We start from the raw sequence: 12129 nt of genomic DNA, 5'->3' as shown, positions 1-12129 counted from the left end.
CAGCAGAACATCACACATCTCTAGGCAAAATTCAGCCTTAGTGCTGCTCATCTCCCTGTGAGTAGCCATTTGCTACAGGGCAGGTTTGTCACCCAGAGTGGGACCCAGATCTCACCAGCTCCCAGGGGAATCTGGAGCCAGATCCAGCAAACCCAACCTGGAAGAGTTTGGAGCCCTTTACATATCAGAGGCCCACTCTGATGACTAAGTAGGTGCAGGGTCTAACACTTGAGCAGAGCCCCTGCTCCATCCAGCCCTTGGACTATTTGCACAGCAGAACAATCACTGCCAGAAGTGCTGGGAGGTACAAGGAACAGGAGCCAGCCTCGGTTCTGTCCTCCCTCATGCCAGAAGAAACCCCTTCCGTCTGTCCGTCCAGCTGTGTGCTGTTACTGTACACTTCAGTGGCGTTTGCCACCTCTTCGGGAAGGCCCATCTGGAGCAGGAGTTTGGAGATAAGGCTGTTGAACTTGCTCTCTGTGGTGGACCAAGGCTCCTCGCTGGGGGTCGGCCGCTCGGACGTGACATTCAGCTCCTCCGGGTCCAGGCAGAAACCTTCGGGAGACCTCTCAAAGAGCACGTCCGTCAGATCAACGCCTGCCACCGAGGAGGGGGAGGCACACGGGATGTCCCTGACCAGCCTGTAGTTCTCCATCCACTCCTTGAGCCACTCGAGGCGGCAGTCGCACTCCCAGGGGTTGCGGAAGAGGTACAGGCGGCCCAGGAAGTACACGGGCTCAAACACGGAGAAGGGCAGCGTCGTCAGGTTGTTGCTGTTCAAGTGCAGAGCCACCAGGCTGGTGAGGTTCTCAAAAGCCCCTTCCTCGATGTAGCTGATCCTGTTGCGGTCCAGGTAGAGGAACTCCAGCTCCCCCAAGTCCCGGAACCACGTGTTGGAAATGTTCCTGAGAAAATTCCCTCCCAGGTTGAGCATCTTCAGACGCCTCAGGCCATCAAAGGAGTTTTCTGGAAGCTCACTGATCAAGTTGTCATTCAGGTACAGGTACTCCATCCTCTGACAGCCCTGAAAAGCTCGCTCGTGGATGACATTTATCTTGTTGTCCTGCAGATTCAGGTATTTCAGCTTGGTCAGGCCCTGCAGGGAGTTGTAGGCCACTGCCTCGATCCTGTTCCTCTCCAGGTACACATGGGTCAAGTTCTCCATGCCCCTGATGGCGCCTGGGATCCTTCGGAAGTTGTTCTGGAAGCAGAACAGCTCCTGCAGAGCGGGCAGCTCGATGAAGATCCTGTCGGGGATGTTGAAGAGGTTGCAGTCGGCCAGGTCCAGCCTGACGAGGCGGCGCAGCGCGGTGAAGGTGCGGGTGTGCAGGTAGCGGATGTACTCGTTGTGGGCCATCCTCAGCTCCGTCAGGCTGGGCAGCCCCTTGAAGGCACCCGGCGTGATGAAGGAGATGTTGTTGTGGTTCAGTGACAGGGACTTGAGGGAAGGCAGCGTCCCAAAGGCCCTCTCGGACAGGAACTTGATGCTGTTTTTATCCAGGTTGATGGAGGAGGCCTCGCAGGGGAACTCACTGGGGATCTGGCCCAGCCCGGCACGGTCGCAGCGCACGGAGCAGCTCCGCTCCGGGGTGCACACACAGCTGGGAGGGCAGGAGCGCACGCAGGCCCACGCCCCGTGCGCCTGGGGGACCCAAAGGATCACTGCCATCCCCACAGAGAGAAGAATGCATCGTTAGCAAATCAATTACAGCAGCAAAAAGAAATTACACCGTCTATTCCTCCCCTCTAGCCAAGCTAATTGCCACCTGTACACGGTGCTGACTGAGGAGCTCTTGTGTGAAATTCCTAAAAATCTTCTGGGCTTTCTAAACCTGCTGAGAATATATGTCACGTAGAATATAATCTCTGATTAATTCCTCTCCCCAAGAGGGGGCTCACCTAGAATTCAGTATTTCTCTTCTGCCTGATGGGGACATGGTTTGGCCAGGGAGCAGGCAGAAATGCATTGAAGGCCAGGAGCTGTGGGTGGGTTACAGAATTCCTGGGTGTGGAAAAGGGGAGGGCAGTGTATGCTGAGTCTGGCAATGGGCAGGGGAGATAAATTAATTGCCTGAAGTGTGTCAAATCCTTCCTTCCTTCCTTCCTTCCTTCCTTCCTTCCTTCCTTCCTTCCTTCCTTCCTTCCTTCCTTCCGCCACTTCCGCCACTTCCGCCACTTCCGCCACTTCCGCCACTTCCTTCCGCCACTTCCTTCCGCCACTTCCTTCCTTCCTTCCGCCACTTCCTTCCTTCCTTCCTTCCTTCCTTCCTTCCTTCCTTCCTTCCTTCCTTCCTTCCTTCCGCCACTTCCTTCCTTCCTTCCGCCACTTCCTTCCTTCCTTCCTTCCTTCCTTCCTTCCTTCCTTCCTTCCTTCCTTCCTTCCTTCCTTCCTTCCTTCCTTCCTTCCTTCCTTCCTTCCGCCACTTCCTTCCGCCACTTCCTTCCTTCCTTCCTTCCTTCCTTCCTTCCTTCCTTCCTTCCTTCCTTCCTTCCTTCCTTCCTTCCTTCCTTCCTTCCGCCACTTCCTTCCGCCACTTCCTTCCGCCACTTCCTTCCTTCCTTCCTTCCTTCCTTCCTTCCTTCCTTCCTTCCTTCCTTCCTTCCTTCCTTCCTTCCTTCCTTCCTTCCTTCCTTCCTTCCTTCCTTCCTTCCTTCCTTCCTTCCTTCCTTCCTTCCTTCCTTCCTTCCTTCCTTCCTTCCTTCCTTCCTTCCTTCCTTCCTTCCTTCCTTCCTTCCTTCCTTCCTTCCTTCCTTCCTTCCTTCCTTCCTTCCTTCCTTCCTTCCTTCCTTCCTTCCTTCCTTCCGTTTCTCCACCAGAGCCATGAGCTGGTGCAGCACTGGAAGGGGAACTCTCAGCTCTCAAGGAGATGCAATGCAATGTGTTTGAAAACACATTCCCACTGTGTACTGCTGTGGCAGCATGAGTGAAAACAAACTAAGAGATATTAACTGCTGGCTTCATGATCTCATAATAGATGAGAAACTCTGCACCTCAAGCACAGTTTTTGCTGCTTTGCCAATTCTCAAGAGCCACCACAGTGCCTCATGTTTGATAGGAGCAGCCACTTTGTCCTTTATCAGCCTGACATGGGAGGTGCAAGGCTGTGGTTTCCTCCCAGGTTAGTCCCACACAGGTGGGTGAACAACAAGGAAGAGAAGAAGGCTCCTGGGAGAAATGAGAGAAGAACAAAAAGGAGCAAAAGTACAGGGAGACATCAGCCTCCACAGACAGGAGTTTTGCAGGGAAAAAAAGTCCAGTAAAAAAATAATCTTAAAAGTGATTTTTTTTTTAATTCAAAATGCTTTTCCCATCTGAAAGAGAGGAAATTTAGAGATATGGAAGAAATTATATACTGTGAGGGTGGTGAGGATCTGGCACAGGGTACCCAGAGAAGCTGTGGATGCCTCAGCCCTGACAGTGCTCTAGGCCAGGCTAAATAAAGCTCTGAGAAACCTGGGCTAGTGAAGGTGTCCCTGCTCGTGGCAGGGGCCTGGAATGAGATGATCTTTTAGGTCCCTTCCTTTCTCTGATTCATGAATATAAACTCATTAGAGAGGAAGAACTGAAGGCAGTTTCCCTAATTGCTCTCCCAGACACCCCCTACCTTCTCCTCCACAAAATGAGCAGCCACACCAGCAATCTCCATGTAGTCACAAGCACAAAATGGTGCTATTGCTGCTGACTGGTTCTCTGCTGCAGCTTATTAGCTCCCATACAAACACAACCCTTTTCTCTTTTTTTCAGCAAAACATGAGACACCAACAGCTTTACCAACGGCCACATCTATTCCTGTGCTGCTGGGATCAGGGGGGTTTCCTCCATGCTCCTGCTGAGTGTCCAGAGGGGGAAGCTCCCAGCAGCTGGGCTGCCTCTCCCTGTGGTGTGCAGCACAGGGACTGCCCCCTACAGCTGCATTCCCATGGGCACTGTTAACAGGACAGACGTATGAGGTGACATGCCCAGAAGCATCATCTTCAGCAAGCATCAAGTTTTATTTTTGCAGTCCTTAAGGCTTTAATGTACAGGACAAACAACAGTCTGGGCTACAACTGCTCTGCCTTCCCTCCATCCTTTCTAAAGACAACATGCATGGGGCTGTGTTTAGGAGTTTACACTGCCTGTGTAAAAGAGATTTGCAGAACCAGTTGTTGGGCAAGTCCCTGCTGAAGGGCACCAACCCAGGAGCTGCCCTGGAGCCTGGGTCTGTTCAAACCATGCTGGTTATTGCATGTAGGAAAGGTATTCAGACACACAGAGAGCATCACAAAAGGATGAGCTGTGGCCTCTTCATCAAAATTCAGGTCTCATCATGCCTGGGCACACTATTGTGACTGGAGAATTAGCAAAACAACATCACTTCAAGGATAAATGATAGTGAAGGACTGGGAGGTGGAAAGGATTTTAGACAGGTTGTCATTTTGTTTGTCTGCTCTTCCCCTTTTTCCCATGCCCTTATCTAACAGCCACAGCCAAAGGAAAGTCCCCTTCAATCCTCCTGACAACAGCTGGAGTTTAAGGACAAGAAGAGGAACAATAAGCTGGTCTCAGATTGCTCTTTCTTTGTGCAGCCTGCCCAGGGGCTGCCCTGTTTGCTCCCCTCTGCACCAGTCTCCCCTCTGCCTGCCAACAGGGACATATGTTGTTTTTGTGAGGCTGTTACATAAACTGAGGGCCAGACAGATTAAGGATTTGTCTGTTCCCAAATGTCTGACTGCAGGTGGTTGTCTGGAAAATGAGGGATGCAAGGGTTGCTGCTGGTAGGGAGCCTTGTGTGGGTTCAGGGTGACATCCAGAGGGGCATTTGTGCCTGGGCTGTCCCATGGATGAGGCTGTCCTGGGCAAGCTCCATGTTTAGCTCCAGCTGCCCCAAGCTCAGGCACATCCCTGGCCTTCAGAGCAGACCTCCACCCACTGCTGTGCCCATGGTGGGCAGTGTAGGAATGGGCCTGCTGATAACCAGATCTCCTCCTTCCTTCCCTGCTTCTCCTCTAATCACTCAATAAAGGAAATATCTGCCCCCAAGCCATATCCAGCCTGCTTTCCTTATACACAAGTGCCAAATCTGGGTCTTCTGCTAGGGGCATTTCATAGCAGGCTTCTAAAATCTCTATTTACAAGAGCATCTTTGCAATGTGTGGGACATGGACAGCAAGAGTGTGAGGACCATCCAATGAGAAAATATCCCCCTAGCAACAGGAGCTCTGAGAAACCCCTCAGCAATGCAGCATTAGTGGGCAATTTCCCCTCTTTCTCCTGAAAAGGAAGTTGGAAAAAATCCTCCACATGAACTGCACCAAATCCTTGGGAGAGCTTTTGCTCAGGGCAAAAGAGATCAGCTCTTCCCTGTTTGTGAGATCCCCTCTGATCAACACAGCCTGAAACATTCCCATCTTTCCCACCTCACTCCTTTCCCTTCCCTAGAAAAGGGCAGCAGCTGGAAGCTTTCAGCCCCTCAGTGACACATCTGAGCACTCAAATGAGATGTGTGTTTGAGCATAAGGGTGAAATGGAGCAGTAAGGTCAAAAACATTTGTGACATTAAAGAATAAAAAATCTTCTCCCATGGATGATATCTTTCACTCTTTTAAATACTACAGTAACTCAGTATTTGGAAAAAAGAGAGACCAAAGGAAAAGAAACAAAAAATAAAGGTTGCAGAGTCTTAAGAAAGGTAAAGAGGCAATGATTGCAATAATTGAATATTTAACCACCACCTTTCCAAATGATCTGTCTAATCTACTACTGGATAATGCAGAATAAGAGTATACTCACCATTTAGAAGAACGATGGCAAACATTACCTTGATTATTCTCTAGTGGCATTTCAGGTCTGGCAAGCAAACTTAAGGGATCTAAAAGCACACAGGAAGAATAGAGATGGGTTTCATCCTCTGTCATTTCCCTGCATCATTTTTCCACAAAAAGATCTATATTTAGTAAGGAAGATGAAGGAAAACGCTCTTCTCTCACACACTTTCAAACTGAAGAAGTCCCCAGCACCTTCCTGGTGAGTATCTGTCTTCCACCACTGACCTTCTCAGGGAATCCTGCAGCTTTGTGCCGCTGCTTTTCAGGAGCTCATCTGCGTCCTTCCCACAAGCCATGCCAAAGGCAAATTCCTCTCATCTGAGGTGGGAAAGGATCACCAACAGTGAGGGACTGGCTTTATCCCCAGGAAATAGGTGCTGGTACAGAGGAGTGCAACCAGCTTAGTGGAAACCAAAATTCCCAACAGAAATCCCACCAGGATGCGTTCTTACCTGGCCAGGCAGTGGCTGTGTCCTCCCTCCTGCTCGTGAGGCTGCCCTCAGCCACACCAGTCAGTCCCTGAAAAGTTGGCATTTTTTTCTCACAAGCTATCATTTAATGGCAGGAAAATCCTCTGTATCAGAGGAGGATTAGCAGAGATGGAAGAATGTGTCTGTCCTCTAAAGCTCCCAGAGCGAAACAGGGATTGCAGACCAACCAAACGGATGCTTCCTCCCCTCTGCCAACCTGCTCTCCCCCCACCTTTAAAAAAATAAAATACAGTCCAGAATTGGACTGCTGCTACTCAAACAGTATTGCTGAAAGTCATTACTCTGCTCCCCATTATGTAATGGCAGAAGAGGTGGGAGAGTGCTGCCCAAATGGAATTAAATTTGGGGGCAATCACAGGCTTATGGCTTGCCTGCACTGAGCTCTCCAAACACATGTGACCGTGTTCACAGGGGTCTTAGGATGAGGGAAGAGACGAGGATCTGACTCCATGTTTCAGAAGGCTTGATTATTTTATTATATATTACATTAAAACTATACTAAAAGAATAGAAGAAAGGATTTCATCAGAAGGCTGGCTAAGAATAGAATAGGAAGGAATGATAACAAAGGTTTGTGTCTCAGACTCTCTGTCCAAGCCAGCTGACTGTGATTGGCCTTAATTAGAAACATCCAACATGGGCCAATCCCAGATGCACCTGTTGCATTCCACAGCAGCAGATAATCATTGTTTACATTTTGTTCCTGAGGCCTCCCAGCTTCTCAGGAGGAAAAATCCTAAGGAAAGGATTTTTCATAAAATGATGAATTTTATAAAATGACACAGTCATTTTAAATAAATAAAATTACACAGTCTCAAGCTGTGTCTGTCGCAGACATCTTTCATAAAAGATGTCTGTGACAAACAGACACAGCTCAAGACTCTCAACCCCCATGCACATTTTCCCAGTCCCAGCAGGGCTCACACACTACTAACAGGGTGTCAGTGAGATTTGCTTCACTAGGAATTGCTCCTGATGGACAAGGAGACACCAAAAGCATGGGGAAAAGGGTCAGCAAACACAGGAGCTTGCACTGTGTATATGACCTCGACAATAATAAATTCTGGCCTGCCTCTGAGTGTGTTTTCCTTGTGATGCAGCTGTTGGTGCATGGAAATCATAAGGACAGCTTCTGTATGTGGTGATGTTTTAGCATTCAGGATGTGAATTGGAGTTTAAAGCCTTTCCTGACAGAATGATGATGGTTTCTTTGGAGAGTGGGGGCTGAATCAGTGAGTTATCTCAGCCTCCCATGCCTTAGGTAATTGCATTCACCATGTCAGAGGGAAAAATAGCTCCACTCTTTATTTCCAAGTGAATTATTCTGCTTTATTTTTTTTCCCCAGGAAATGGAATACCTGATGAATTTATGCTTGATACAACAAGAAATATTCAGCCTGCTGCTGCGCAGCTCTTCCTGCAAATTAAAGCACCCAGCTACATCAGGTTTATTTTGGTTTGGCTTTTCCTCAGTCTGAAGGCATCTGGCTGGCACCTCAGGAAATCTGTCTGTCCGAACAGTCTGCAAGCAGGCTGTGCTGGGGTGAGGCTGGAGGGCAGGGGTTGATCCACAGAGCACAGATTTCAGCTGAATTTAAGATTTTAAGCCTTTCCCCACCACCTGCTGTAATAAACCCTCCAGCTTTGCACTTCAGTGCACAGTGCTGTTTTGCAGAGGAAGAAAGAGATTTGCAAAGCCACAGACATTGCAAGCACATTGCAGCCTCCAGCACAGAGCTGAGGCTGCTGGAGACCTTGTGGTGACAGCACCAGCTGGGTCCTCACACTGCTGGGGCAGCTGATGTTTGCTCTGGAAGCCCTGGTTCCCATGGGAATATCAGGAAGCCACAAGAGACGTGATCACAGAAGGGAGATGACTGACCTTTCAGCCATGAAGAAACTGAGAGGGGAGGAGGAGGAGGAAGTGCTGTTCCCACATCTTTCTTCCTCAGTATCTGCAAGAGCCTTATCAGGGGTACCAGGAATCGTGGGGTACCAGGAATGTCCCTCCCCAGGTGCACACATGCTGTTGGCAAGGGGGTAGGCAGAGGATGAGGAGGGTGTGTGGGATTTGGGGACAGACTGGTGTCAGAGCAGCTGGCAACTCCACAGGGATTAGACCTGCAGCTGGGTTTGCACAGCAGCACTAAACCTGCTCCCAGGGAACAAGGAGGGGCTGGTCTGCAGCACAAAATCTCCCATTTCTGTGAGCTTTTGGGGCTCCCCTGTGCCTCACTGTTTTTTCCATGTGCACATAGAAGGGCTGGAGGGATGGCACATGAAGGACCACTGAGCCCTGGGAATTGTGTCTATGATCAGCAGAACCACCTCCCTCAGAGGAGCAGCTTGCAGGACCAACACAATTCCCAATGAAGGGCACTGGGACCCTCTGCTGTGCACAGCAGGTGGCTGGGGGCTGGTGGGGTGGGGATTGGTGGGTTTGATGGACTGTGAGCACCCCAGCAGCCCCTTTTGGGGGCAGGGGGCAGGGGCAGTAGGTGCCTGCTGCAGAATCAGCAGCCACAGTGCTGAGGAGGTGATGCTGCCGCAGCAGCTGGAGGGAGGAAGGCAGGCAGGGAACACCTCTGAGAGAGCTGCTGCAGCAGGCAGCCTCACAGAGCCCTGCACAGACAGCATCTGCTCCTGCAGGAGCCTCTGCCAGCAGCTGTGCCACCAGCACCCACCCCACACACCCCAGCGCAGTGACTGCAGCCAGCCCAGCCCCACTCTGCATCCCCTGCTGTGGCTGGAGGTCCAACAGCTGAAGAGCCCCTGTCCTGCCCCACCAGGAGCCCTCCCAGCCCCAGCCTCAGCAGTGCTGGCACAGCCAGAGCTCCTCCTGCCCAGCAGCAGCTGCACAGCTCACAGCCCTGTGCTGCTCTGCACCATCCATGGGCAGCAGCCTTGCACACCTCCAGCCCCTGGCACAGAGAACACCTCAGCATGTGCTGGGGGAGGCTGGGGAGCTGGGATTGGGAGGCAAATGGGGTCCCAATTTCCAGGAAAGTCAGAGATCATTGCCCTGTGAGTGGCCTCACCAGAGCACTGCAGGTGCACCAAGCAGGCACCTCGTGCTCTTGTGAACTTCTGGTGACTCCTGACTCGTTTCCTGATAACCCCTGGCCCCGAAAGGCCATGACAATGTGAGAAAGGGGCGTGAAAGAAGAAGTTTCTTGTCATCTTAGGTAGGAAAACTTAAATACCAGAGTGTACATAAAGGACACCAGCATGTGCTCTCCAAAGAAACAAACTTGGGCTCAGGACCACATCTCAGCATTATTTAGAGCATGGCTCATGGCTGGTTGATGCTGAGGGTTCAGCACACCAGAGATGCTCAGTGTTGGGAAGCAGCTGTGGCTGCCAGGCTGGAAGCAGAGTCAGAAGCTACAGACTGTGTTACTGCAGCCCTGTGCTGCTATATTTTTTTTTTTTTTTTGCCACCAAGAGTTCCTTCTCATGGTCAATCCTGCTCTTTTTAATCTCTGGAAACTCTGAGGAGCCAGTGGTCAACAAAGCAGTGGAGCAAGAGCAGAAAGCTGCACAGATATGCTGCCACTGGAAAAAAAATCAATAGATGTTTATATCTGATCTTCCACCAAAATAATTTGGAGAATTGGGTCCTGATTGAAGGAACCCTCTCTGCTACAGAGGTGTGTGCTGTGGGGACACAAACCTTGGCACAGCTTCAGCAGCTGGCAGTGAGGACAAGTCTGCCTTGCAGGGCAATCCTGTGTAGACTCAGTTCAAAGATTGCTTCTAAAAGCCCATGTCTTCATGGCCAGGGGTATTTAACATGATGGTGACTTAAGGATCTGTAGGTAGCTCCTATCTGTAATGTACATTGATATGATTTTCAATTATCACTGGGGACTGCTTGTTGCATATTAAAATATTCCTGTTATTTCCCAAGTTTGTCCAAGAAGAGCTGGTGGGACTCATTTTACCTAACTGGAGGTGACAGGTCTCATCTCACCCACTTTGGCCACTTATTTGTGGGCACCACCACGGCCCTCAGCAGGGCTCACTTTCTCTGACAGGATGGCAAGACAGCCAAGGACGTGCAGCTTTGGTGACACCAGTGCTGGATGAGCTGGAACCCAAGCACTGCACATCCCAACACTTCCAGCCAAGTGCTGGGCAGTGAAGGAGCAGAGCTGCTGCCTGACTCTGGGGGCTGAACATCTTCACTGCCCTGGTTTTTATCTCTACCAGCTGCTTGCATTGATGGGACCAGTGCTGGGTGAGCGCCTGAGCCCCTTCTGCCTTCCGCAGGCTTTGGTTTCCTGAGCTCCTGTAAGAGCAGGCACAGCTCAGAGCACGCTTCCCCTCATCTCCCAGCCACAGCTGTGTCACATCTGAGCCTCTGCTGTGCTCATAATCACCAGGGTGACCTTTGCAGGAGCTGCCTCAGCGTTTCTTGGCAGAGCTCCTGCTGTCAGCACTGCCTGTGCGACCAGGCTGCACACAGGATGGTCACAGAGCCCTGGCTGGGGTGAGTTTGGGCAGGGAGGATGTGTCCTGTGGTAGGATCACAGAGCTGTGAGCAGACAGGATGGCCAGTGTGGCTGTGCTGGGGTTTGCAGCTGCAGCACAGCCTGCACTGCCACCAGAAATAGCACTTGGTACACGAGGGATGTGGCTGCTCACAGGAGATTGAAGAAGCAGCTGAGGAGCCAAGCAGGGTTTTGAGAGCAAGGAGTGGAAGAGCTTTCCCTTGCTCAGAAGAGAGGACAGATTTCCGTCTGCAAGCTGGAGTTTTATTTGTGTGTAGACTGAGGCCACCAAACTTTGCCCAGGTGTTGGTCCTCTAGCTGGTCAGAGTGACCCTGAGAATGTTAAAAGTCTCTTTTCCCAGCCCGGTGCTTGAAGGAGGAATCCGGACCCTTCATTTCTCAGTCTCAAGGTTGTTCATTGTTTCTTATCTACAAAATTCTGTCTCCTGTCCAGCCGAGGTCCATCCAGCAGGGGAGTTCCAGGCACTCTCCCTGCCCCTGGGGCAGTGTTATGTCTTTATAGTAAAAACTACATGTGCAATGTTTACAATTACTTTCCAGTACCCATCACCTATGTTAGACAGTGAGCTTCTACTCTAAACCAATCCAAAAGTGCCAGCATCACAGCAGAAGATGGAGGCCAAGAAGAAGAAGGAGAAAGGCTGGGCACACCCAGATCCCTCCATCTTGCCTCCTGAACCCCCATACCAAAAACCCCAAAATCTACTTTTCCACCTCATGATAACTTCACTATTATTCTACCTAAACTGTTGTGGCTTGCTGATCTCTATATAAGGTTGGTAATTTGCTCCACAGGTCATAACCAAACCCACAGGTGTTTTGGGCTCTGTGCCAGGGCTTCTGAGCCCCCTGGCAGGGGTCTTGGCTGTCCTGGACAGCCAGAGGGATGTCCTGGGTTCCCATACCCAGGCATTGAGTTCCAGAGCTCCCTCACAGCAGGCTCAGCCCCCTCAGGGTGCTGTGCCATGTCCTTGCCAGGCTACCTTCTCCAGCTCCCACCCCTGCAGAACACCAACACCACTTCAAGACATCCCTTGGACAGAAGAGCTGCTGTGGTTCCCCCCACAAAGTCCTCCCTGTGTATCCTCAGCAAGGAGGGCATCAAGCTCACAGCACCATCCCACCTGAGCCATGTCCCCACCACACACACAGACACACACATCATCTCTGCCATCACAGAGTGGCCTGAGTGGGGACAGCTTCTGATGGACACCTGACTGTGGACTGAGAGCATCTCACAATGCCCAAACCCAGCCCAAAGGCACAGCAACTGCCTCACAGGAGCAATCCTGCAGGAGAATTCTTCACCACCTGGTC

At 50.9% G+C, this 12129-nt stretch overlaps 1 protein-coding gene across 1 annotated transcript; it reads right to left on the bottom strand.

The window, feature by feature from the left end:
- Positions 1-262: 262 nt before the first annotated feature.
- Positions 263-5803, bottom strand: NYX (nyctalopin). Its single transcript, XM_059466895.1, has 2 exons — positions 5774-5803; positions 263-1662 (listed from the first exon to the last, which is right to left on the bottom strand). The coding sequence occupies exons 1-2, from the start codon at positions 5796-5798 to the stop codon at positions 263-265; spliced, it is 1425 nt and encodes a 474-aa protein (XP_059322878.1). The 5' UTR covers positions 5799-5803.
- Positions 5804-12129: the final 6326 nt, after the last annotated feature.

The sequence above is a fragment of the Ammospiza nelsoni genome, chromosome 2, assembly GCF_027579445.1.
Source record: "Ammospiza nelsoni isolate bAmmNel1 chromosome 2, bAmmNel1.pri, whole genome shotgun sequence".
Classification (NCBI taxonomy): domain Eukaryota; kingdom Metazoa; phylum Chordata; class Aves; order Passeriformes; family Passerellidae; genus Ammospiza; species Ammospiza nelsoni.
Note: the sequence above shows the minus strand (reverse complement) of the source record. Positions and strands in the feature narration are given on the sequence as shown.